Source organism: Phytophthora sojae, assembly GCF_000149755.1.
Source record: "Phytophthora sojae unplaced genomic scaffold PHYSOscaffold_10, whole genome shotgun sequence".
Taxonomy (NCBI): domain Eukaryota; phylum Oomycota; class Peronosporomycetes; order Peronosporales; family Peronosporaceae; genus Phytophthora; species Phytophthora sojae.
In genome coordinates this window covers 1052033-1078671 of record NW_009258124.1, presented here as the reverse complement: position 1 = coordinate 1078671, position 26639 = coordinate 1052033, and the positions used below count along the sequence as shown (strand labels likewise).

At 53.7% G+C, this 26639-nt stretch overlaps 9 protein-coding genes across 9 annotated transcripts in view; 6 read left to right on the top strand and 3 right to left on the bottom strand.

Annotated features, from left to right (window-relative positions):
* Positions 1-478: 478 nt before the first annotated feature.
* On the top strand, positions 479-943 carry PHYSODRAFT_525717 (hypothetical protein; the record flags this gene model as incomplete). Its single annotated transcript, XM_009537234.1, has 3 exons — positions 479-634; positions 686-810; positions 892-943. Coding segments are annotated over 3 exons (333 nt in total), but the record flags the coding sequence as incomplete, so codon positions are not given.
* A 2772-nt stretch (positions 944-3715) lies between these two features.
* Positions 3716-4531, bottom strand: PHYSODRAFT_525830 (hypothetical protein; the record flags this gene model as incomplete). The annotated part of the gene is made up of 1 exon (XM_009537233.1): positions 3716-4531. One exon carries the CDS (start codon positions 4529-4531, stop codon positions 3716-3718), a length of 816 nt encoding a protein of 271 aa, XP_009535528.1.
* Positions 4532-7562: 3031 nt separating this feature from the next.
* On the top strand, positions 7563-7988 carry PHYSODRAFT_525188 (hypothetical protein; the record flags this gene model as incomplete). Its single annotated transcript, XM_009537232.1, has 1 exon — positions 7563-7988. The coding sequence occupies one exon, from the start codon at positions 7563-7565 to the stop codon at positions 7986-7988; it is 426 nt and encodes a 141-aa protein (XP_009535527.1).
* Positions 7989-9887: 1899 nt separating this feature from the next.
* On the bottom strand, positions 9888-10718 carry PHYSODRAFT_525632 (hypothetical protein; the record flags this gene model as incomplete). Its single annotated transcript, XM_009537231.1, has 2 exons — positions 9888-10451; positions 10530-10718. Coding segments are annotated over 2 exons (753 nt in total), but the record flags the coding sequence as incomplete, so codon positions are not given.
* An 88-nt stretch (positions 10719-10806) lies between these two features.
* PHYSODRAFT_452003 (hypothetical protein) lies at positions 10807-11102 on the bottom strand (the record flags this gene model as incomplete). The annotated part of the gene is made up of 2 exons (XM_009537230.1): positions 10807-10897; positions 10972-11102. Coding segments are annotated over 2 exons (222 nt in total), but the record flags the coding sequence as incomplete, so codon positions are not given.
* A 7502-nt stretch (positions 11103-18604) lies between these two features.
* Positions 18605-20566, top strand: PHYSODRAFT_252232 (hypothetical protein; the record flags this gene model as incomplete). Its single annotated transcript, XM_009537229.1, has 6 exons — positions 18605-18636; positions 18914-19483; positions 19682-19795; positions 19918-20028; positions 20110-20323; positions 20390-20566. 6 exons carry the CDS (start codon positions 18605-18607, stop codon positions 20564-20566), a joined length of 1218 nt encoding a protein of 405 aa, XP_009535524.1.
* Positions 20567-20743: 177 nt separating this feature from the next.
* PHYSODRAFT_525775 (hypothetical protein) lies at positions 20744-21164 on the top strand (the record flags this gene model as incomplete). Its single annotated transcript, XM_009537228.1, has 2 exons — positions 20744-20949; positions 21014-21164. Coding segments are annotated over 2 exons (357 nt in total), but the record flags the coding sequence as incomplete, so codon positions are not given.
* Positions 21165-21563: 399 nt separating this feature from the next.
* PHYSODRAFT_525110 (hypothetical protein) lies at positions 21564-22134 on the top strand (the record flags this gene model as incomplete). Its single annotated transcript, XM_009537227.1, has 3 exons — positions 21564-21738; positions 21761-21869; positions 21975-22134. Coding segments are annotated over 3 exons (444 nt in total), but the record flags the coding sequence as incomplete, so codon positions are not given.
* A 3888-nt stretch (positions 22135-26022) lies between these two features.
* Positions 26023-26639, top strand: part of PHYSODRAFT_452213 (hypothetical protein) — a gene marked incomplete at both ends in the record, with an annotated part of 5471 nt that continues 4854 nt past the window's right edge. The window contains one exon of the mRNA XM_009537226.1: positions 26023-26487. Within this exon, the coding sequence (XP_009535521.1) occupies positions 26023-26487 (465 nt within the window). The remainder of the gene's footprint in view (positions 26488-26639) is intronic.

Genomic DNA, 26639 nt, shown 5'->3' with positions numbered 1-26639 from the left:
GGTGTACGGTCCAATCCACTTGGGTCCGAACTTGGTGGAGTTGGGCAAGCCGGGGTGCTTCGGGTTCAGATTCTGCGTGCTCAAGTATACCCTGTCACCAACTTCGAAGATCTGCTCAACACGGTTTCGGTCGTAGACGTCGCGCATCCATTCTTGGGCCTGAGCTAACGCCTCGCGACAGCGTAAGAGAATCGCCGCCTGTCGCTCGTGAAACTCTGCTCCGCGGCGACTCTTGGGGACACTCTCAAGTTGCTCGGATGCAAGTTGAAGTGGATTCAGCGAAATGTAGCCCAGATCGGCTTCGAACGGCGCAAGCTTCGTGCTGGAGTTGACAGTTGAGTTGACAGCGAACTCAGCGTTGGTGAGATGGACGTCCCAATCATCTTGAAGTGGACCGACGATCAACCGAAGATACTTTTCCAAGGTTCGGTTCATGCGCTCCGTTTGTCCGTCACCTTGAGCGCGATGTGCAACGGTCATTCTTAGCTTCGTCCCGATGGACTTGAAGACATGCTACCAGAAGGCGGACACGAACTTCCTGTCGCGGTCGGAGACGATATTCGTCGGCATGCCGTGTAACTTCCAGATGTTGTCGATGAAGAGTCGAGCAACACCTTCGGCGTTCACCTTCTTGGTGGTTGGCACGAAATGACACCGCTTGGTCAACCGATCGACGACGACCCAGATAGAGTCGACGCCCCGCTCCGTTCGCGGCAGATCAGTGATGAAGTCCATGGAGATGGATCTCCAACGCTCGTCTGGAATACTGAGTGGCTCGAGCAATCCAGGAGGTTTCGTCAACCGCGGCTTGTTCCTCCGACAAGGCTCGCAGTCGGCGACAAACTTCTGGATGGACTTCAACATCTTTGACCAGTACCAATGGCGCGCCAGTGTCAAGTACGTACGTTCCGCACCGGGATGGCCTCCGCAGTTGGTGTCGTGACACTCGCTGATAATTGTCTGTCGCAACTTCACATCGTTGGGCACGACAATCCGTGGAGCGTCATCTGCAGGCGTTTGATACCACAGTAACCCGTTCGCTTCGGAGTAGCAGCGGTATTTCTTGTGCTGCTGGTGTTCGCGCTTTGGTTTTGAGTCGGATTTGCGTCGCTTGATTGCTGTCAAGATTGCTTGGTCATCACGATCTTTCTTGTACGCTTTCTTGATGCGCGTAATCAGCTCCGAGTCACCCGTTACTTCGCTGATCGCGAGGCTGAAGGATGTGCTGTCGAAGCTGGTCACCCGTAAGTCGTGGAAGAACTTCGTCTCCGGTTGTAAGTCTAACCTTCGACTTAACGCGTCTGCGATGCCATTCTTCGCACCGGGAAGGTACGAGAACGTCGGCTGGTATTCCGCAAGGATGTCGTACCAGCGAGCGAGTCGTCGGTTGGCCATCTTCTGGGTGAACAGTCCTTCGAGACTTTTGTGATCCGTCTCGACGATGGGTGGTTTGTCCAGGCAGTAGATCCGAAACGCTGCCAGCGCATGAACGATCGCTAGTAGTTCCTGCTGCTGAGTCGGATAGTTGAGCTCCGCCGACTTCATCTTCCGGCTTGTGTACGCTATCGGGCGCTCAACTCCGTCCACCACTTGAAAAAGGACTCCACCGACAGCAAACTTGCTTGCGTCGGTACGCAGATGCATGGGGCTGCTGAAATCCGGCAAGTGCAATACTGGCGGGTTGCACAGTCGCCGCTTGAACTCCATGAAGTTCTTCAGCTGCTCGTCGCTGAGATGAATCTTGGCGTTCCGCTTGTTCTTCTTCTTCAAGAGCGCAAACATGGAGGCTGTCAGAGATGCGTACTCTGGACAGAATCGCTGGACGTAACCTGTCAAGCCAAGGAAGCTGTGAAGCTCTTCTTGCGTCCGTGGTACAGGCCAGTCCTCGATGGTCTGCACCTTGTCTGGATCCATCCGAACTCCATTTCGCCCAACGAAATCTCCGAGACACGGCATCTCGTCGGAGCAGAAGACACACTTGGACAGCTTGACGTACAACTTGTTATCACGCAAGATGTCAAGTGTTTTCCGCAGTGCGTCCAGATGGTCCTCAATCTTCGGTGACTTGGTGAAAACATAGATGTCATCGTAGAACGACTTCGTGTTCTTCAAGTCTCGAAAGAGCTTCGATGTCAATCTGTGCATCGTTGCTGGCGCGTTGCAAACTCCCATTGGAAGAACGAGATACTCCCAGAGACCGTTCGGCGCTTGGAATGCGGTAAACTTGATGTCTTCTTCCCGCATGCGCACTTGGTAGTACGCGGACATCAGGTCCATCGTGGAGAACCAGTACGCACCGGACATGGTGTCAAGGATGTCTTCCTTCCTCGTCATCGGGATACTTTGACGCACGGTGTTCGAATTCAAGTACCGGTAGTCGTGAACAATTCTCCAGCCAACTGGTTTCCGGACACAGAATGTTGGGGCTGCGTGGGGACTGATGCTTGGTCGAATGAGCTTCTTCTTCACCATGTCTTCGACCCAGCGCACGATTTCACGCTGCTGCTCCGGCGACTGTCGCCACTGCTGCCTGTACATCGCCATATTTGGATCCTTCACATCGATCCGGTGTTCAATGTCACGCTTCTCTGGTAAACCTTCGGGTAGTTCTGGACGAAACACGTTGTCCTTATACTCCATGAGAAGATTGAAAGCTGGATTCTCTCGGAAGGTGTCCCAGTCTGTCTCCAGATAGCGTTGTGCTTTCGCTCTCCCAACGTTGTCGGGCTGATCTCGGCGTTGCAGTGAACGTGCAACTTGCTTGATCGTCTCGTTCGATAGCACCAACATGAAGTCAGGCTCGTCGCTCGTCTTGGTCTTGATTCTCAGGAACTTCCGCAACTTCTTGCGCGTGATGTATTTGGTCTGTATACCACTCTCGTCGACAACTCCCATCGTGAACATCTTCTCCACGGCGTTGTCTCCACCCCTGGTACTGCTGCTTCCATCAGCCTCGACTACAGTACTCTCGCGCTCAGACGTCGCAACGTCGTCGTCTCCAGCTGAACTCTTGCCAGCTTGCGCGTTATCATGTCGTCCGCGGACAACACTTGGGGATTTCTTCTGTACTGCGTCACCAACAGCTTCAACCGTGAGCTTCACATCCGTTTCCAGCGCGGCACCTCGACAGGAATCGGGTCTTTTCGCCGACAGGCCTTTCGCCTCGACAGATCTCCGAAGCCCGGAGGTAATCACCGGTCCGCCTTCCTCGATCGGCTCACAGGTCTTCCCTGTTCGCTTCCAGTGCAGAGTCCTCGTTCTCGTTCCTTCGATTCGTAGTCAATATGTGGTTGCACGTCTTCGAAGAATGGTATTCCAAGAATGCAATCGAATTCGCCTGGAATCGGGTAGACGACTGCCACACACTTGTAGGCGTCGTCCAGCCTCGAGACCAGAATCTCTATCAGCAGAACTTCAAGCTCCGCCTCGACAATTTGGTTGTCTCCCAGCTTGACACGAATGTTCTTGTCGCTGAACTTGGTTGTCTGAAGCTGGTGCTCCTCGACCCAACGCTCGGATACGTAGATCGTGGTAGCTCCACAGTCCAACAACATGCTTCGTGTCGCGAGACACTTGTCACCAACACTGATTTCACCTGTTACGGAGAACAGTGGACGTGACTTGTAGACCAGAGGGTTTTCGCACAGAACGTTCAAGCTGATATTCTCAATCTTTGGTGTCCCGGTTACGCTCTCGCCCACGCCAGAACCCTCATTCACCGACGTGGTTGCTCGTTTCCCTGCTTCTCTTGCTCCTTCTTCCAGAGGAAGCAGTTGGCCTTGATGTGGTCAGGCTTCTTGCAGTGATAGCAGGTGCGGCCTTCAGTACGCTTGGAGTCAGACCTCGGCTTGAACCGTCCCTTGCCGCGGAAAGGTTTCCCTTTGAATGGCTTGTCTTGCTTGGGAGCTTGATCAGCGAAGATCTTCGTCTTGTCTTGGCGGGACTGGCGGTCGCGCACGTCGTCCACAAAGTGCGTAACTTCGTACTTGATCGCCAGATCCATAGCCGCGCTCAGCGTCTCTGGGTTCTCGAGCTTGACGTAGCTACGGGTACGAGGCTTGAGACCGTTTGCGTAGCTTAGTACCTGGTCAAGTACACTCATGCCCTCAACTCGGGAGATAAGAGCAGAGTACTCGCCGTTGGAGGTCTCGATGTCCGCCGTTTGCTTGAGTCGCTGCTGCTTTTCTCGCAAGACGGCCTGGTAGTTCGAAGCTTCGAAGTGTTGGAGCACATGCTCACGGAAAATCCCCCACGTGTGCTCCTTACTTCTCGTCGTCGATGACCAGTGCAGGAACCATCCTGAGGCCGGCTTTTCCATCGCCGACCCGGCGATACCCGGCAGACGCGCGCTCGCGTCTTCGATTTGGATTCCGTTGATGCGACAGGCCTTCTCGATCCGGAACAGCCCTTCGCGAACGTCTTCCCCCCGCTTGCCGGTGAACTTGGGCAGATTGGTGGGCACTCGCGTGCGCTCTGCCATCGCTTGATTCAGCCGGTCGATCTCGGCTCGTAGCTGGGCGTTCGTCGGCATGGGCTTCTTGTAGTCAGGTTGCTGGGACCAACAAGTGCTACCAGTTTAACAGGAAGAAGTGCTGTCTTGGGGGAGGGCGTGCGGACCTAAGAGTGCCGCCCCCGCAGTTCAGGCGGATGGAAGCTTCGCGAAGCCTCCACAGCCGCCCTACATCTGCATATCTATTTTAACTTGGTTTCACTATACCTACGGTGAGTCGTACCTACACTGACCTCCTATTGGCTTATTACCTTTCTACCAATCAGATACACAATCCGTTCATTATTAGAGAAGGCTCGGGAGAGCTGAGCTGAGGCAGCGTGTGGTGGGTTTTGCGAGCGCGCAGTGGCAGCGACTCATGCTGGGCCGCGCTCGGTGTTGGTCTTGGGCGCTGCTTGTCCGAGGCGAGGTAAGACCACAAATGAGAGGATTGCCAACAATCTAATCCTACCTAGCGCTGGGAAAACCCGCCCAGCCGGACACTCCATTCTGCAGGGCCGTATCTAAGCGGGAAACCGGGGCACATACACACACACACACACACACTTGATTGGCCCGACGAGCGGCGAGAATGGGGCCGATGCTGCCACGCGGCAACGAAGCGCGTCGTATCGTCGAGACTTGGTCATGACGCACAAAGTCTTGGCCGTTCAGCGGAAAAACACTTTTTCGCTACTTGAAAAAGTACCAGAATATTGCAGCGGAGTCAGATCAGAAAGTTGTTTCTCGAAGCCGTAAAATGGCTACATCAGCACGGATGAGGGGTACCGCGAATTGCCACCGTGGGTGCTGGAAAATACCGCGTTCGAGAAGGACAGCTCTCGTACCCAGCTTCGCAGTTGGTGCCTTGGAGGAACGAGGAGTACTGCACCGGCGTGGTGTTTCGCACAGTGTTGGATTAGTTTTATTTTCATTATCTAGTACGACTAGTACCAGTGCATAGTATCTGTCCAAATCGAGAAGGACATTAAATCGGTAATCGAACCATTCATTCATTCATTCAGGAGGAACGAGGGGTTGCTGCTGGCAGGGACGCCGATTATGGCATCTTTATTTATGTAAGTCAAGCTGGCTCATAATTAATGCTGCGATTCCCACGTCAAGCCCATGAATTCTTTTTCTTGGTATCCGAGGTAGCGTTTAGGTAGCTGGCATCCTATTACAAAATGAATGTGGTCGAAAAAACTTGATTCCTTCGAGTATTTTATTTTAAACTGATGGCACTCACGGTGTACAGTACAATATAGATTATTCACCGCTCCGTGGGAACCACTATTGTTTAGTTCCTGTTTTGAGCGATACAAACTAAGTGAACCCTATCCCTCGCTAGTTCGCTTTCATTTTCCCCTAGCTGTGGCTTGGAAGGCTCCGTAATTTAGATCTCATACTTCATACCCCACCATTTCACCCGCCAAAAACGCCCATATTCTGCCGCAAATGGGCGCCTTCCAAAACCTATATAAAACGGTTTGGTCATTAGGTGTAGGGGGGATTAAACCGGTCATTAAACGGAGCGATTAAACAGAATTGTTTGGAGGATCAAAAAAGTCTCCGTTCAAACAATTCGAAAATGGGTTTGGTCGTCCTTTTAATCATCCCCTTATTTGGCAACTCGATTAAAAAATATTTTAATAAACGTATGGGTCCAAACAGCTCCCTCATTTAGAGATTTCGTTTGAATTGAAGTTGCGCGCGCGATCTTAGAGGGCTTTAAGGCGCGAAAGCTCGCTCGCTCGCACATCCCACGCCTCATTTCGAATCTCGCCTCGTCGTGCCGAAGCCCCCGCCTGCTGTAAAGGTGTACGTGCGCTGTATGAGTTGTTGTGGTTGTGCATACCAGCTAAAAGATTGTTGATTCACCGCCTAGGCAACCATGCACCCGTCTCCCCCGAGCAAGCGCCGCCACGCGACAAGCTGTGCTCACGAGACTTTGAGTGCTCTCGTCTCCAAGCGCCGCAAACTCAGCGCCGAGGCGTTCGACGCCGCTGCGATCGAGTCAAACCGCTGCGAACCGCCGTCAGGAGAGCCACGCAGCGAAGTCGCTGCTGATGTACCAGCCAACCCAGTTCCTTCGGCCATCGCTGCTGCCACGCCACGGGACCACCGGTGGGACCTCGCGCCGGCGCGAAGGTCAAGAAGACCACGGTGCTGACAAGACCGTGATGACCGTGAAGACTACTGTCACGACCCGAGTGTCGCCACGCGCGACGTCCTCCGCCGAGGAGGAACTGTCCAGAGAAATCTCCGAGCACTCGGCCTCGTTGCCCTCCGGCATAGGAGCCCCCGCTTCTTCTGACCACCAACGGTCGGCGTCGCCAAGGACGCGATCCGGTCGGGTGGTGCTGCCCGAAGGCGTCAATGCGTCTGTAACGATGCAGGTGGCTCCACTTGCGGAGTTTCGGCTCTCCCCGCCTGCCTCGTCGGGTGATGGCCCTTTCAGTCCTCGCTCCAGCCAGATCACTGAGACGGAACCATCGCCCCGGTCACACCTGCGCGCTCAGCTCCGAGTCCAGACGCTGCATACTCGCCTGCGACGGCAAGTTCCCAAACAAGAACCGCGACGCCCCCGTGGTCACCCCAAAGCCCCTTCCGGTCGCGCCTGCACAAACGTGCAGAGGTTCTTCCTGCTTGGTATACCGAGGCGGTCGCCTCCGACAGCGGCGAACCCGAGACGGCGCCGCTCATCGGCTCCCCACTTCCAGCTGCACGCCCGTCGTTCACCGCCTCGCGCATGAGCTCCCCGGGCTTTACTGTTGTCGAAGGCGGTGCCGTGAACCCACCCCGCGACGAGTGGCAGCTCGAGACGTGGCCGGATGACGTGCAGTTCACGTCAGCGCAGCTGAATCCGCGCGGCTGGAAGTTCCCAGCCGTCAGCGTGGGGATGAGAGGGGGGCTTGGCTGTGGATGCAAGGAGCGCTGCAAGGCAAGCACTTGCCTCAACGCTCGAAGCAGCAGATTCGGCACGGAGTACAACTGCACCTTCGCTGCCGAGTGCGACAACGGGCTTCACGAAAGCCGCGCACTCGCAATTGGTCGCAATCTGCGCACCGGAATGCGTGGCTTGGTGGCGCAAGCTGCGATTCCTGCTGGAGAAGTCATCGGACAGTATTTTGGCCACATGGACTTGTTCGGGCCGCCCTGCAAGAACGACCCAGTCAACGACAGCTACAGAATGCACCTGCGGACCCGCACTACGGGCAACAAGTTCATCGGCATCGACGCCTTGAAAGTGGGCGGCAACCTCCACTTCATGAACCTCGCCTGCAATCCAAGCACCCGGTTCCACGAAGTTCAAACGGACCAGCGCCTGACGGTGGTCGCCGTCAGCATTCGTGATATATACCCAGGCGAGGAGGTGACGGTCTCCTACGGCAACAAGTTGTGGTTTGTCTGTCGCTGCGGGTGGTCGGGGTGCCAGCATCGCCACCTGCAGCACTTGCACCAGGACTCCGACTCTGCTTCAATCCACCTCCCATGAGCGGCTTTAAGGCAGCTTTGTATTGAAAATTGTGTACATGTTGTGTAATGAAATCTTTTGAAATTCGAAGCTTCCTGATTGACATACTGAACATCATACATACGACCCAGGACGCGATGGGTTCATTCGCCCCCTCGACGGCTTCGACACATGCAACGACGGAGAGTATGGCGGTGGGTCTCGTACAGCTCGTTGTCTCCCTTGGATGCGTTCCTCTTTGGGTCTAACCTGCGTCGTATCTTACGTGTTTATCTACGGCGAGGCCGGCAGCAAGGATACCAGAACTACCGTGCTAACGAGGAGCTTCTCCTTTGCGACTTGGCTGCAAAAAACCTTCCGACTGGAAGGAGCATGTGGATGGCGCTGGCGGCCGAGTACAATGGCTCCAGAGACCCTGCCTGGCGGGAACGCGACTTTGACTCACTGCGGAGAAAGTTTCGCAAGCTCTACGGAAGCCCAAGCCCACGGGCAATCAGGGTGACCGCCTGACGCTCAAACAGCGAGCTATCCTCATGGCTCATGAGACTCAATTTGAGATAGAGAAGAATGGAGGGGCGCACACCTCGCACGACGGGCGCGACAACGGAGCGGACGACGAGAGCCTCATGGATGAGGTCAACGTGGCCCTCTTCGCGGACGAGGTGGGCAAGACCTTCAACGCGAAACCGAACTCGGTCTCGACCAAGGACAGTGGAGGCAGCAACCGTGCTCGGATCGACAAGCAGCAGGAGGATGACGAGGAGGAGGTGGCGGAGGAGGACGACGAGTCGGTCTCCTCTAAAAGCTCGGAGGAGGGTACGTCCGAAGAGGCTTACGCCAACCAGCCTCGTGACCCCATCATCCTCCCGTTGCTGAGCTTCACGGCAGCGAGACGCGGCTTGCTGGGGTCGTGATGACCCAGCGGGGCCTCGTTCCGGTCGAGTTCTCTGCTGACTTCCGGCAGGCTGAGTCCAACCTTGGCGACGGAGAGGAGCGTGATATGGAAGACGGCCAAACTACAGCTAATGACGCACGGAGCGATCGAAGTACGGCCTCTGCAACGACCATTGACGCTCTATCGACACCAAAGGCGTTAACGAGGCCCAATTCGGTGACACCAAGAGCTGAGGGCCACCCGAAACGCGACTACCAACCTCTGGCTTCGGTGGCTTCGCCCGACGGGCCCACCCTGACGCAAAAACCGGATCGTGCTGCTTCCGATGCAGCAGAGGCCGAAAAACACAAACGGCTGCACAACACCAGTGATCACCTAGGTCAGCGAGATCTACGAGTTTTGCGAACAACTTTGAGGTGATGGGCGGGCGCGATCCAGGAGCTAAAGCCAAAAGCCCCGCGTCTGACTGCTCGGTGACGACGACGTAAGTTGCGTCGAAGAGAACCAAGCCAAGAAGCGCATGGATTCTATTGACAAAGAATTGAAAGACGCTGTAATGGGATTGGAAATGAAGGAGCTACTGCTCTTCTTTCGCGAAGACGCCGATCGCAGAGCCGAAGCCGAGGGGAAGCGGCGACGATAGGAACGCGACGAGCGGCGCGAAGAGGATAAACGAGAGCAAGAGGAGCGAGAGAGGGTTCGTAGGGAAGAAGCTGCGCTTGGCGAAGCCAGACGTCAGCAAGACCGCGAGGATGCAAAACAACACCTTGAAGCCGTGAAAAAGAAAGAGGAAGCAGCTCGAGCGGAGCGTCGAGAAGAAGAGACCGAGCGTCGAGAAGAAGAGGCCGAGCGTCGCCGACAGTTCCAAGCCCGCCTTGAGCAAGACCGTGCCGAAGCGCGGCAGCGCCACGAGCAAATGATGCTACTGATCTCGACGATTTACAAGAACAAGTAGTATACAGCAAGATGTGTGTGCAGGAAGGAAGACGTAGTATATTCAAGTTGCATTATGCCAAGAAACAAATTTAACTCACTCTTGTGTATCTCCTATCGCCCTCGCCATGAATGAATGTGGTTCGTATCTCACTAATGCCGACGGTTCTCACTCTGTAGTTAGTAAGTCTGAAAATGTTGTCCAAACGCTGCTGCCGTATGCTGCGGTCGTACGGCAACGGCATCAGCAACCGATGGTAGACCTTCTCGATAGACCCCATACTCCACTCAGCACTCTGTCTAATCGACGGTATTGCCCCTGATAAAGCCTTCGCCGCCGCCCGAACAGAAGGCACCAGTTTACTTGCATCTCCGTCTTTCAGCGGGGTCATGATCCTGCCGATCATGTCACCACTACAAGGGAAAGCACTGTCTGCTACAACCCCATATCGATCGTCAGGATTTAGTTCCGCCGACACCAGCTTCCGCCTGAACTCTAGGCTGGTATCGCCATCGCTCCATGACCCTGGACAATTATATTTAGCCCACACGATGAGCCCATCCGCTGAGAACCATAGCGTGCCGGTGACGAACACGCCATGTAGCCAACCGTTGTAGTGGGCATTCTGGATGTCTCTATCTGGTGGCTGCTGCACCTGTGAAGTAGAAGTATGATACGTGGATGGTAAGACCACGTACAATGAAACAATACAATCACATCTTGACGAAAGTACCTTGTAGTTTTTCCCATCCAAAAAGCCCCATGTGAACTGCAGCATGGGTTGCTTTGCTGCCACTAGAAGAGCTAAAGCTTTCTGCCTGGCGAACGTAGGCCATACAATCCGAGCGGGCGCAAACCCTCGGAGCGCCGCCGTAAGAGCGTCTTCAGCTGCAGTTAGCACGCGGGTAAGCGTCGTCGGGGGGGGGGACGCCAAACATGAGACACAGGCGCCCTCGATACTCACAGCCTACGTAGAAAGCTAGAAGCAAGCCCAACACCTGATGGTGCTGTTGGAGCTTTTGAGGCCGCCACCCTTTCGAGTAGAAGATGGGAATCTCGTAATGAGGCGCAAAGCGATATAGTAGAAGGTTGAATGAGGCCCTACGTGTCAAGCAATAACGGCAAACAATAGTTAGAAACCAACTACACACTTCAATACTGCATGTTGCCCTTACCGAGACAGGTTCGTCACATTTATCATATTCTCGTCGGTCCCTTTAAGCCAGGTGTCCATCCAAGAAGACTGCTCAGGCTCCTTTAGGCATTCCAGGGTGATGTAATGGCGCGTTCGGGTGAGCCGCTGCCACTCCCAGCGCCTGCGCTCGTCGTGCAGCCGGCGTCTCAAGTCTCGGAGCGTCTCGAGAGAGCGACGGCGCGTCCGGAACGACGCACAGAGCATCAGCAGAAAGCTCGTATCCGGGTGAGACATTGTGCTGGAAGAAGCGCGAGAGAATGCGAGGGGGGGGGTAAATGACTCGGTTGCTCGGAGAGGGTCGACGCGATCTGCGAGATCTTTACAAATAGAGATATTTTGTGACAATTTGTCCATCTTCGGATTGTCTCCTTTCGACCTACATAATGAGATTAAGGTATTCATACTTCAAGCGGCAAAGGTCGCCGGACACAGATAACTTTAAATGATGGTTTTGGCCTAGGTGTTTATCACCTTCGATTTGCAGACGTTTGGTCCGGCGAGTAATGCGCCTAGTCGGGTGATCAGAATTTTTCGATTAAAATTTTTTATCTAGGTTATGGTAGGCGTCCAATGCACTGTTTCTCCGCTATGTACTGTATTATGAGATCTAAAATACAGATATACTTGTATGCTAGTCATACAGTGCTAGCAGATGTACCCGTTGTGAAAGTGGGGTGCAGTTGGGATCAGGGTGGCTCCTATACAAATTTCCATGTATTTACCACTTCGCACTCCTAGATTTGGCGGATTTGGCGAATCTGCACGCATTTCTATTAGGCGTTCCCATTCCAAGGTTTTCAATACGTCCTAATTTGACTTAAGTGGGAAAAGGGACAGACTTCCCATCTTGCAGAAGCCCTGTACAATCGTACAGTGCACGGCGTGTGCTGTTCGGTACCATACTCCTGCTTATGGCGACTACCCTAATTGTCCCTCCGCTGATACAGTTGCTTACTGGTCCAGGGGCCACGCCTGCGTTACTGTACCGCCCAACCAAGCCGACATTACCGGTACCCCTCATTCTCCAAATTGCCTGCAGCCAACGAAGAAGAAGGAGGAGGAGGATAAACCGATGCTGCTCTACCGGGCCACTGTTTTGGCGTTGGCTCTCGGGCAAGTGTCGTCAGCTGCGAACATTACGTGGACACCCTGCCTCCCTACAACTATTCCTGCTGATAGTAACATTACTCCCCCCTCCGACTACAACATTGCCGAATGTGCAACGTACGCTGCGCCCTTGTGCCACCCCGGCATCTGCGAAACACCCGACTCGGCCAGTTCGACCATCGATATCTTCGTGAGGCGTCTCCCTGCTAAAACTGTGTCACCCGAGAAAGCTCGGAACGTCTGGCTGTTGCAGGGAGGTGTCCAATACTCGCAAACTCGGCGTACGTACTGTGCTGTATTCTACAAGAAAAAGAGGGGCCCTCGTTGAATTTTTTATTGTATTGTTATGCTACAGTGGATGGTCCGCTTGCAAAACTCTACATGGATCTGAACGGGGAGGTGAATGTGTACACGATCGACCACCGCGGAACTGGGAATAACACCTTCTTGACGTGCGAAGCCCTTCAGTCTTCAAACACGATCTCCCTGGACCCGAAACGGGTTCCTGCCTGTGCCAAGGACCTTGAGGAGAAGTACGGCGACCTCGTGACGTTCTTGACCACCAGCGCAGCCAATGACGTGGGACGTTCATCTCGAAGTATGGCAACGACTTTAGTACGACATTATACGGTGTGGACTACGGCTCGATGTGGGTGGAGCGTGTCATGCATCTGGATCCTCCAGGGGTGACGGGCTACGTCCTGGACGGAGTCAGCCCGACGTCGGGGCCCTCAGTTGACGACTTCTATGATGTGTCATCTGCAAACGTCGCATTTGGTGACGTTACTAATGCTTTCGCGGATCTATGCTCGGAAGACAGTTTGTGCGGCGCTCGGTTCAAGAAGAAAGGACTGAAAGCCTCGCTCCAAGATTTGATTACGAAGCTCGACAAGAACCCGACTCCGACTTGCGCCAAGCTGGTGAAGAGTGCCCAAATGGTGGAGAAGGATGACCCACCGTCGTTTAACCTTCGTTTTATCTTGGGCACATTCCTCGTAGACATTGATTCCGCCGATTATGTACCGATTGCTTCGTTGCGCCAACAAGGACGTCGAAGTTCTGATGAAAATCGTTAGTATCACCAGCACAGTGAATAAACGCGATGACGGCGACAGCACCTCGGCTCTCCTGGGTAGTCTCCTCACATTTTCGGAGTTTTGAGAGACGCCTACACCCTCTATTGATGAACTGAGGGGGCAATACGAAGCTACACTCGCGAACGCCTATCTGAACTACCAGACCGTTCCTGAATACTGCGCCACTTCCAAAGAGGAATCGCACAAGCTCAGCTTGGTAGCTACAAAGGAAACGGTATCATTTACGAACGGGACGAGTATTGGAACAAGGCTGCCAGAATCCCCGACCAAGCCAGCGTGTTGCTCGTGGCCCCTGAACTGAACCCCACGGTACCAAGCAGAAACGCGAAGGCCGTGCTGGAGGCGCTCGAAGGCGACAAGAAGGAGCTCCTCACGCTCAAATCCCCCACTGGTTTTGTAACAGCGTTACACGCACAAGTGGCTACAGTCACTTGTAACTCTAACAGACACGACGACGTCTGTTGGAGGTTCGAAAGACTCTCTCGACCTTGGTGTAGCCACACCAAACACACCAAAGGCTACATACATTTATGATCACCACAACGGGTGGTCCATAGAGACTTAGGATTCCTATTGGCTGAAAGCAGCATATTTTAGCCAATGAGAGACATGCATAGCATTGTAATTCTGCCAACCAGCCGTTGACAGATTCCCAACTTAGAATATTACATTTGGAGGAAGTCAGAAAGCATAAAACAAAATAGCAGTTCTCATTTTAACACAAAAACATTATTTGGATCGTTTATTTAGATTAATCTATACTCGGAGGCCCGAGCATAATTAACTCTAGTTTAAACTAAGCTACGCTTCCTCACACACGTGCGCACACGTGTAAGCTAAAGTAGTGAGCCGAAGTAGGCCCACTACACCTGGTAGCACTTTGTAGTCCGTCCAACGACCGACTACCTGAGTTCGTACGTCACCGCACGAACGCGGAGCTGAGAACCTTCCTATGGATACAGAGGTGCCCATGGAAAGCTCCACTACGCCTGCAACTCACGTTGCACGCGCTGACTGTCCCCACCTGTCGGATCCAGAGTGGGAGGCCCTCCAACGACTGTCAACAGTCATTGGTGAGGCGGCTGCAGCTACGATGCTGCGTACGCTAACGCCAACAGAGCAACACGGTGTTGCTCTGGGTTTCATCCTGAAGGAGCAACGCGATGTTGCTGCCACTACCGCGGTGCCGTCCGGGACGACACCACGCGCGCAATCCCTGAAACTCAATGTGAGTAACTATGTCGGAAGAGAGGGTGATCCCCTCCTCCGTTGGCTTGTCGAACTCGACACTGCCATTGCGGCTCGACGTATCGTCGACCCGTTGTCGAAGGTTGCGTTCGCCATGTCATGTCTTGGCGGACGCGCAAGAAGTTGGGCGTATGGACGCCGACTCTCGGATCCTACGTGCTTTAGCACGTACGAGGGTTTCAAGGATGAGCTCAGACGAGCGTTTGAGCTACCGCAAAACGAGTTCCGGTCGAGGGCGGAGTTCCTCGACCTGCAGCAGGGCAGGCATGATGTCCATGCTTACGCTCAGAGAGCACGGTACTTGGTCTCGAACATCGTGACCACTCCGATCGACGAGGCTGTGGTGTAGCGGGATCAGCAAAATCTGCGAGATTGCCAATCCAACTCCCCAACTGCGCCCAAACACCGACTTACGGAGGGGGTCCCCCGATGATCCGTGATCTGTGTGCTGAACTGGTCACCTTGTGTACCCGTCGGTAGGGCTGGATCTGCTCCTCTGGTGTCTGCTGAAGCGTCCGAGCCTTGAAGACAGAACAGTCTGGACGAGACGCGGGGATGTGGGTGGAGCAGCGCGGAAATCTTCACTCTGCTCGCGGTAGTATTCCAAATCCAGTGGTCTTGTACTTGGATCTGGCGGCCTGTATCTGGATCCGGCCGGGTTGTTGCCTTTCGAAGTTGTTGTCCTTTACGTTGCCTTCGCAGGTCTTCCTTGATCGTGTTTACCGCCTCCAATGACGGTGTCGTTGACAGTTGAGACGAGAGGGACGCACCGGCCAAACAGATAACTCCGGTGGATCTAAGATCTGCACTTGCAGGTAGTTCACTAGGAAGGTCTTGGATCTGGCCAATATATTATTCCAGTCTTACAACCAACGCTAGATCTGCTACCGCTAACCTCTCTACGCCGTGTAGGGCCAATGCCGTTCCCGTTTCCAGGCGAGGGAGGAAGCGCTTGCGTTGTACAAGGCAAATTCTGGTCTGATTTATGCTTAAGGTTGTTCCTATCCCAAAGTCCTATCGCCATGTGGCTCCTATCGTCCCATCTGTACCTACCGACTCTATGGACTCTCTTTGCCTCCATTGGGCGTCAGCTGCTTGCTCGTCGAGCCTTGTCCGCAACTCCATGGTCACGCTGGGGGGTCGACTTGAACCCATCTTGGATCTGGACCACATGGGTACAGATCCAGATCCATCTGAGTCTGGATCCAGATCCACCTGAGTCCGGATCCATCATTCACCCAATCAACTGCCATCACTCGTTTCCGAGAATTGTGTTTCTCCACACACACACAGCCAGCACAGCATCACGTTGACCACGGCGCGGGTCGCAGTCTTCCCGCACGGTCACTACAGAGATCATGCTGCGCACCGGCTCGCGGTTCTTGCCATCCGAGCTGTTGCCCCGCTCCGGGCACTCCGGGTCGTTTCGCCAATGGCCCTGCTGCCCGCAGGCGTTGCACTTGGACTTGCTCTTGCGCTTGGCTAGATCCTCACTGCCTCGTGAGGAGCTCTTGCTCTTCCGACGCTTGTTCCGCCCGCGGGGCGAGACGCTGTCGTTGGGGCTGCGTGGCCGAGTTCTCTGGTTGCTGCGGTTGCTGTTGGCTCTGGAGTGGCTGGAGCTGCGACGTTCTCCTCCACGACCGTGGCTTCCAGAGCGGTTACTGACGACAGCAACACCTTGCTGGACGACCCGTCTATCACGCCCTTGCTGGCGCTCTGCTTCCTGGCGTGCATGGTCAGCGAGTCGAAGACGCTCGATCGCTTGTTCCCACGATATGCTCTCGCCGCGGGGAGGCGCACCTCGTGCTCGTTGACGACAGCCGGGTAGACGCCCGCAGTGTTGGGCAGCAGGACGGAGACTGCCTCCGTTTCTTGCAGCTGCTGATTTGCACGACGCAACTGGTGCTTGAAATTGTCGATGTCCTTGATGTACTTGTCGAGCCGCTCGTTGCGCTGCAACCGGCGGTTCAGCATGTCGCGCTTGAGCAACACCACATAAACACCAGGGTGGTTCTCGAAGTGGTCTGCGAGCGTGTGCCACAATAACAACGGGTCCGCTCTCTCAATCACATTCGAGAAGCGACTCTTCAAATCCTCACTGAGTGCCATCACAATCTCGCGTTGAGCCACCCGAAGTCGCTGGCGGAAACACCGCCGTTGTGCATCGTTGCGCTGGTCCTCGATGTGTTCATCTCCGAGCAGCGGGGGCAGCAAATCCGAGGCGCCGAGAATCGTGCACATCTCTGCCAGCCACGTCTTGTAGTTGTCATTGTTGAGCCGAGCGTTCGGCGCGACGTAATTGCTTGAGTTCATGCACCGCGTGCACCGATGTTGTCCTCCCACGTTCGTCTCCCCTTCCGTAGCGTTAGCCACGAAGTCGATAGGCGCGACCTCGACGGCTGCCACGGACAGCGCAGGCGCAGGTGGGCTTGAGGGCTGTCCAGTCGCAGTCAGTGAAGTTGCGTGTAGCGCGTTGGCGGCCCCCTGCGCGGCTGGGGCGGCGACGGCTCGTTCGCTTGTGCTTGGCAGCTTGATCAGACGTGTGCTGGCGCTGGTGGAGCCGTTGTACGCTGGGAAGTTCTCGGCGGCGGGGTCCCCTCGGCGCGGTCCATACGGTATCAGGACGCGCTGCACCAGGGGCTCTAGCTGGACTGCGGCGAATTCTTGAATGAGTATCGCTGGGGAAGCGGCGTTGCCTCCGCAGCGAGGACGTTCCTCGTCCTCTGCTGGTCCGTCAGAAGAGCCACTACGGAACCAAACTGCGCCAGCAGATCTTCTAGCTGGCTCTCTAACCTTCTGTGCTGAGCCGATCCGGTGGCGGCGTTCCCTTCGGCTTCACCGCTGAGCTCGGACGTCGTCGAGCCCCGCAGACTTTATGAGTCCCTCGTTGGGCTCACAACCTGAGAGGTGTTGTGGGCCCGCGTACTGCGGGTCTGCACCATAGAGGCAGGTAAATACGTGAACACTGCAAGGCGCGGGACTCAGTTCTGCAGGGAGAAAAGATTGACGGCAGGTTGTGCACAGTACCACCTCTCGAGAAGTGAGTTGCCCAGCCGCCGGCCAAAACCCTAGCTTGTATTACAAATACTACAGGTCAAAGCAACAACTAGAACTTCCTTTGTGGAGCATTGGCAGCCACTCATCCGCTGGACAAGCACTGCAAGCGTGTAATGCACGTCGTACCTGCGCTGCAAGTACTGAGCTGGGACACCGCCCTGGCTCTACATTTGCACTTCACAGGGGTCAGTGCACGCAGCTAAGCGAGGGGCTTGAGGCACCATGGCGACGGCTGCACCACGGGCGACCCCCGCGCGCAGCAGGCGACTCCGCACGGATGACACCAGCCGCAGCATTTGGTAGAGTGATTATCAAAGTGCTAAGTCCGAGTTTTGTCCAATCATAACTTGCTCTACTATGCCGCATCGCCGAAGTCATTGTTCGCACAGTTGTCATAAAGCGCACTTGCTATTAGCCAATCACAATCGCTTTTAATATCAGCAATCACAAGACATAGTATACTTAGGGGCTGGTTGCGCTTTTGGTGTTTGGTGTCTGGTGTGTACCTTTGGCTTTCTCCTACACTGCGCGACATAATCTTTCGGGCACTCACATTTTTGTCCATATCTCAGCTTATAGAAAGAGTTAGAGCTCGCTATTTAGATATGTTGTACCTATCAGATCAATCTATAGCTGGCGTGTCCGAAAACTTTGTCGCGGTCCGGAATCGTGTCAGTTGTGTACTAGCCTATCTACGCGCTCAGAAATCTAGGTCCACGTCACATGCCAGCTATAGATTGATCTCATAGGTACAACATATCTTAATAGCGAGCTCTAACTCTTTTTTGAAGCTGAGATATGGACAAAAATGTGAGTGTCCAAAAGATTATGCGGCGCAGTGTACCCCTACCCGATTGGTTTGTTTGTTCGTGTGGAAACTTGTGGAAACTAGCACATCCTGGCTATTTGAGTATTTCGGTGTAATATTTTCCGAAGCGATGGCAGCACTTCTGGGCTCCTCCAAACAAGCCAAAATGGTATAAATAACGGGAGTCATTACGGCAACTCTCCTACAACTCGACGATATCTCGTTGGGAGCAACACAGGTGTTGCTGGTAATTTATCGCAACTTATCTTTCGTGAAAATTGTCAATATCTGTAAACATGATTTTTGTGATATCTTTATTTCCGTTTAGGTACGACGTGCCGCAGCCTCCCATTTTGTTTTACGTCAACGGGGAGAGCGCGAAACAGCAGCAGCGCCATCGCGTTGGGGATGGCGACGCACGGAGCGCACGGGGAGGCTCCTGAAGAACAAGTCGCGACGCAGAAGCTTACGCGCATCCATGGTAGTTGCTAACAAGTTGTGTTGTAGGGCGCTGCGCGCTCGGAGAGCAAGGGGGCCCCGGAGAACAAGGTGCGGCACAAAAGCTTACGTCAACCCACATCATTTGCTAACAAGTTTTGATGCAGGGCGTTGCGGCCACGCAAGACCGTTGACTACCTCCAAGCCGCCCAAGGCTACACGCAAGACGACGAGGGCAACGAAGACTATGTCGAGGAGGATGAGGTGACTCCGGACGATGAGGAAGAGATCGGCGTGGAGGTAGTGGAGAAGGTCGACGAGGAGGCGAAGGACACGGAGGTGGACGACGAGGAGGAGGGTACGGAGAACGTGGAGGACGAGGGGGAGGTAAAGGACGTGGAGGACGAGGGGGAGGTGAAGGACGTGGAGGACGACGAGGAGGCGAAGGCCATGGGGGACGTGGAGGACGACGAGGCGGCGAAGGGCAAAGAGATGGCGGGCAACAGCACCATGTCCGCCGTCGAACCCGCGGTCGGCCCGAACGAGAAACATGACGACACCACCGCCACGCACGTGAAGGCCAAGTGGGACGGTGGCATGGCTGCAGCCGTAATCGACGATGATGACTTGTTCGGTAGTGAGGACAATGAAGAGACGGCGAACGCCGTGGAGGACAAGGACGCGGTGGCGGAGGACAACGACAAAGGCGCTGGCAGCAAGCGGCAAGTGACGGGTATGTTGTACTATGTGTTGTTTGCAATGTTGAGCGTTATTGTTGCACTAATGTTTATTGGTGTTGTGTTGGTGTATTATTGAGATAGGTTTCGAAGAATCTATCCAGCAATTTGTACGCGCGAAGAAGCCGCAGCTGAAGCCGCTGTCCAAGCGTCGAGTGCCAGCCGTGCGGCAGCTGCTGCTTCTTCCACGACGGCTAGGAAGAAAGCTACAGCACGAAAGTGCAAGCCGTCCCCGGGTCGAAGTGCAGTTGGTGATTCACCTCCTAAACGTGCGAAAGTTGGGAGGAAGGAAAAGGAGCAGGCTGTTGTCACGTCAGCAAGGACCAGCCGCCACCACGTCATCGTGAGCGCCGCCGCACTGAAACGTGGGAGGAGCGGGAGAAGATAGTCAAGGCGCACAACGCAGTCGACAATTTGAAGCCACCTCTTGCCAGGAAGTCGTTCGCCTATTGGGGCGAGCTCGAGGTAGCGCTGAATGCCTATCAAGACGCGAACTTGGTGCTCTACCGCGTTCGGAGCTCGCAATTGAAAACGAACCACGACGGGTACGGGTTATGTTGCTGTTACAGTATGGTGCTTCTATTTATACTAATGTTGCTGCTTATGTTGTTAACTGTGTTGTTAAGTCTACCCGGGGTTCAAAAGCTCCACGATCACTTCACCCACAAGTTCAAGGCGATGTGGTGCACCCACGGCGCTAAACAATCTTCGCGAGGTGAAGGCCATCGGGAGAGTGGCCAGCGGTACACAGGCTGCGAAGCGAGCTTCACTGTGCGCTCTGTCAAGTATGTTGAGAAAGGTGTGCCAAAGTGGAAGGTGTGCATCGACCCAGAGACGGAGGTATTGTTCGTATCTATATTTTTTCGAGGGCTTAGTTGCTAACTTGTACAACTATGCACCTTGTAGATCTACATGCACAACCACAGGACCACCAAGATCATCTACGAGTCCTACACGCGCGGCAAATCCCTGCTGCTACCAGCAGCCGTGCGCAAGGACCTTGGTCTCATGGCCGAGGTGCAAAACAGTACGCCGGCGATCAACCGCTACCTCTCGGACAAGCTTGGTGGGTGTTCCTGGTGAACTCTATGCAGTTGTTGAGCTTTTCATTGTTCGTTTTGTAGTGGTTTTAATTTGGATTGGTATTAACATCTTTGTATTTGGATTGATCAATATCTACAGGTATGGTCATCCCCCCAGCAAACGAGAAACATACTGCAACAAGTACTAGGGTCTACGACTATCGAACGGACCCGATTGCTGCTTGATACATTTGTCCGTGTCGATGATCATGACGTTCTGTTGTTGCAGGATCAGATGGACATCACCTCCGTCATTGCGATGCAAACTGCAGTGCAGAAGACGTGCTTCAAGCAATGGGGCGACAGTTTAGTCATGGATTGGACACACGGGACCAACAACTTAGGCTACCATCTTGGTTTGAATTATCTCGTATTCTTTTCTATGTTACTAGCTATGATACTAATGAGATGTTATAACTTGTCAATCATTTGTTGAACGAGTAGGAAGTCTTGTTGTGACGTCAGCAACTGGAAGAGGCATCCCTGTGGTTGACTTTCTCGCACTGGACCAGAAGGACGGGACCATGGAGCGCATTTTGGAGTTCTTCAAGCGTCACAATCCGTCATGGACATCAATTGAGACGTTCTCTATTGATTAGGATTTTGTGGAGTGGCGAGTGCTGGAGAGAGTGTTTCCTGACGCCAAGGTTCTCTTGTGCCAATTTCACGCCCTTACGTACTGGAGGAAGGTGTGCAGAAGGCCGAAGTACAACCTGACGATGTCTCAACGCGAGCGGATGGAGCATGCATTCGGAAAGCTCATCTACTGGTACGAAAGGATTGAATCTTCAATGTTACCTGCTATGTTTTATTCTATGTTGTTCTATGTTATTGTGTTGCTGACTGTGTTGCTCGTTGGGTTGCTCTGTATGTTGTTTACCAACAGCAATACAGAGCGAAGTTTCAATTCAGAGCTGGACTCGTTTACGAAAGTCTGTGAGAAGGAATGTCCAGCACTTCTGGAATAGTTTACGTCAAACTGGAAGGAGTGTGACTCGATATGGGCTAACTATATCCGGGGAAAGTACTTCTCTGCTGGGAACACCACAACCAACAGGATCGAATCGAATTCGAACCAAGTTAAGCTGCTTCTCGGCAAACGACCTCGTCTGGATGCGACTATTAGCGGTCTGTTAGCGCACCAGGGGACTATTATTCGACGACGGGAAGCATGTGTCTACATCTCGACACCCAGGCGCAATCCCTGACTTCTTGACACGCGTTTCGGCGCGTCTTAGCGACAACCCGTTGTCTAAAGTGCGCTCTCAATGGGACCACTTTATGGTGTACCTGGTGGACACTAAGTGCACGAAGCTGGACGCTGTGGGCGAGTGGGAACTCAGTACTCGGAGGAATACCTACGTATGCAACGACTATGAATGGACGTGCACATGCCTATTCTATTGTAGTCATCACCTGCCATGCCAGCATTTGATGTTCATCGCTGATCATGTTCATCGATTCGAGTATCTACCTGAGTCGGCCGTCCCGCAGCGGTGGGATATGGTCGCAATGTCCGAGCTGGATAAAGAGCTTCGAGGTGGTGTCGGAGCGCTACAGGTAGTTTAAGCGTCCATGAAAGAAGCTGGAGATTCCTGGGCGCGTGACGGTCTGACCCAAAACGACGGCTTCCTGGATGAGTCCAAAGCAACACAAGGTGCAGCAGACGGAACACCCCAACATGCACATGATGTAGACGTCGCAGAGAAGATCGGGCGCCGCCGTCGAAATTAACGTGGTGTTATTTACGTCAAGATGCGTCGACGAGAACGTGCCAACGTTGTGGTTCTCTCATCAGAAGAGAAATATTGCTATGCTAAAGCTGTGTTCGAACCTGTAATGGAGCACCTAGCAGGATTGGCTACCCCAGCTTTCGTCGCAGCCTTGAAGTCCTGGAAGGACATTCTTCGAAGCGGTTTGGAGGCCGTTGAGGCAGATTCTACTACCAGTCCTGACGAAAGTGAGGAATCCGACGATCCAGACACGTCTGACACCGCATCTGACATCACGCCGGCTGATTTAATTGACTGCATGAACTTCATCCAGGAGTTGGAGCAAGATAAAGCGGGGTCCGACAGCACGGCTTCAGCCTCTAAGCGAGAGGCTACAGCAGAAAACAATGAAGCAACATTGGCGGCAACATCGAGCAAGACTAGTGGGACAATGCTAACTAAGTCGGCGATAATGCCCAAGACTGCTACTCCGCTTCTACCCAAAGCAACGTCACCCTCTACGCCGATGCTGTACCCAACCAAAGCGGTGTTGTCCTCGAAGAAAAAGTACTATCCTACCAAAGCTGCCGTACGTGATAAAACGGCAGCAAAAGTTGCAAATAAGGGAGGGATTCTGGAGATGCCACGTATTCCCAAGAAACCTAAGGTGCGCCACACTACCCGAACCAAACTGAAGCAAACCAAGCTGCCCAAGGGGGCGAAACCTCGACAGCTGGCTGCAATTGTTCTCCCAGACAAGAATGTTCCGTCGCTGGCGCGTGTTTTAGAGTGGGCAAACAACACTATTGACCGCAACCATGTCAGCGGCTGGCAAACTACCCAACCATCATGGACGACGACTTCATGAACTCGCGCGTCGCTCACAGCAAACGCAATCACGTCTACGCTGACGACTACGACTATAACTTTGTGATTCCAAAGAATCTCGTCGTCAAGTTGGAAGCCGTTGTCAAAGCGGAGAAGAAGAAGCGATCAAAGTCCAAATACTTCAACCAAACCGCGGACGACAATCATCCGGAGGACACTACCGAGGAGATCATCGCCTACTTCCCCGGTGGAACCCCGCACTTCACCAGGTGTGTAGTCACCAAGTTGCTCATTATGTTGTATTATGCGGTGCTCACAATGTTGCTTGTTATGTTGTTATGCTTTGTGTTGATGTTTAGTACTGCTCAGCGCCGCAGTGTACAGGATGAGCGAGTTTTACAACGTTGTCCGCAAGCTTGATGCGTGGAAGGAGGATGTGCATTGGCGGCTACTGTCGACTAAATGGGACGCAATGACGGTCAATCCTGAGCTTTTCGACGTGGAAACGGACTCGGACGAGCTCACAGATGACCCCACAGGGGCCAAGCACGCGGCCCTGGCAAACGAAGTGCTGGAGCAGCTCGAAGGAGCTTCTCTGAGCTCCACGTTCCGATTGGCAAGCGGTGCAGGCACTGTAAAGCTGGACAGATTGGTTGGGATGCTTGCTCGCAAGGAGATGCTGTCTGATATGATCATTGATTTCGCTGTCATATGTATCTGTGACGCGCTCGGAGATTGCTACGCGTTCGATACGTATGCAGCTACGTGTTGCTGCCCTGACCCGCCCCAGACCCGCATTTGGAGCATGCATTATGTTGTTTTGCCAGTTTATCTGAGCAACATACATGGGGTGTCATCATTGTCAGTATCACCTACCAAGCTGAACCACCGTCAATCACACCCTACTTCTACGAGCCGCTGTGTGATCCGCAATATCGAGCGACTATCGAAGATACCTACGAAGAGACGGTAGCGCCATTTCTACTGGACTGGCGCGAGAAGACAATGATTGGAGTGGATGAGCGAGTTTTACAACGTTGTCCGCAAGCTTGATGCGTGGAAGGAGGATGTGCATTGGCGGCTACTGTCGACTAAATGGGACGCAATGACGGTCAATCCTGAGCTTTTCGACGTGGAAACGGACTCGGACGAGCTCACAGATGACCCCACAGGGGCCAAGCACGCGGCCCTGGCAAACGAAGTGCTGGAGCAGCTCGAAGGAGCTTCTCTGAGCTCCACGTTCCGATTGGCAAGCGGTGCAGGCACTGTAAAGCTGGACAGATTGGTTGGGATGCTTGCTCGCAAGGAGATGCTGTCTGATATGATCATTGATTTCGCTGTCATATGTATCTGTGACGCGCTCGGAGATTGCTACGCGTTGGATACGTATGCAGCTACGTGTTGCTGCCCTGACCCGCCCCAGACCCGCATTTGGAGCATGCATTATGTTGTTTTGCCAGTTTATCTGAGCAACATACATGGGGTGTCATCATTGTCAGTATCACCTACCAAGCTGAACCACCGTCAATCACACCCTACTTCTACGAGCCGCTGTGTGATCCGCAATATCGAGCGACTATCGAAGATACCTACGAAGAGACGGTAGCGCCATTTCTACTGGGCTGTCGCGAGAAGACAATGATTGGAGTGGATGAGCGAGTTTTACAACGTTGTCCGCAAGCTTGATGCGTGGAAGGAGGATGTGCATTGGCGGCTACTGTCGACTAAATGGGACGCAATGACGGTCAATCCTGAGCTTTTCGACGTGGAAACGGACTCGGACGAGCTCACAGATGACCCCACAGGGGCCAAGCACGCGGCCCTGGCAAACGAAGTGCTGGATCAGCTCGAAGGAGCTTCTCTGAGCTCCACGTTCCGATTGGCAAGCGGTGCAGGCACTGTAAAGCTGGACAGATTGGTTGGGATGCTTGCTCGCAAGGAGATGCTGTCTGATATGATCATTGATTTCGCTGTCATATGTATCTGTGACGCGCTCGGAGATTGCTACGCGTTGGATACGTATGCAGCTACGTGTTGCTGCCCTGACCCGCCCCAGACCCGCATTTGGAGCATGCATTATGTTGTTTTGCCAGTTTATCTGAGCAACATACATGGGGTGTCATCATTGTCAGTATCACCTACCAAGCTGAACCACCGTCAATCACACCCTACTTCTACGAGCCGCTGTGTGATCCGCAATATCGAGCGACTATCGAAGATACCTACGAAGAGACGGTAGCGCCATTTCTACTGGACTGGCGCGAGAAGACAATGATTGGAGTGGATGAGCGAGTTTTACAACGTTGTCCGCAAGCTTGATGCGTGGAAGGAGGATGTGCATTGGCGGCTACTGTCGACTAAATGGGACGCAATGACGGTCAATCCTGAGCTTTTCGACGTGGAAACGGACTCGGACGAGCTCACAGATGACCCCACAGGGGCCAAGCACGCGGCCCTGGCAAACGAAGTGCTGGAGCAGCTCGAAGGAGCTTCTCTGAGCTCCACGTTCCGATTGGCAAGCGGTGCAGGCACTGTAAAGCTGGACAGATTGGTTGGGATGCTTGCTCGCAAGGAGATGCTGTCTGATATGATCATTGATTTCGCTGTCATATGTATCTGTGACGCGCTCGGAGATTGCTACGCGTTGGATACGTATGCAGCTACGTGTTGCTGCCCTGACCCGCCCCAGACCCGCATTTGGAGCATGCATTATGTTGTTTTGCCAGTTTATCGGAGCAACATACATGGGGTGTCATCATTGTCAGTATCACCTACCAAGCTGAACCACCGTCAATCACACCCTACTTCTACGAGCCGCTGTGTGATCCGCAATATCGAGCGACTATCGAAGATACCTACGAAGAGACGGTAGCGCCATTTCTACTGGGCTGGCGCGAGAAGACAATGATTGGAGTGGATGAGCGAGTTTTACAACGTTGTCCGCAAGCTTGATGCGTGGAAGGAGGATGTGCATTGGCGGCTACTGTCGACTAAATGGGACGCAATGACGGTCAATCCTGAGCTTTTCGACGTGGAAACGGACTCGGACGAGCTCACAGATGACCCCACAGGGGACAAGCACGCGGCCCTGGCAAACGAAGTGCTGGAGCAGCTCGAAGGAGCTTCTCTGAGCTCCACGTTCCGATTAGCAAGCGGTGCAGGCACTGTAAAGCTGGACAGATTGGTTGGGATGCTTGCTCGCAAGGAGATGCTGTCTGATATGATCATTGATTTCGCTGTCATATGTATCTGTGACGCGCTCGGAGATTGCTACGCGTTGGATACGTATGCAGCTACGTGTTGCTGCCCTGACCCGCCCCAGACCCGCATTTGGAGCATGCATTATGTTGTTTTGCCAGTTTATCTGAGCAACATACATGGGGTGTCATCATTGTCAGTATCACCTACCAAGCTGAACCACCGTCAATCACACCCTACTTCTACGAGCCGCTGTGTGATCCGCAATATCGAGCGACTATCGAAGATACCTACGAAGAGACGGTAGCGCCATTTCTACTGGACTGGCGCGAGAAG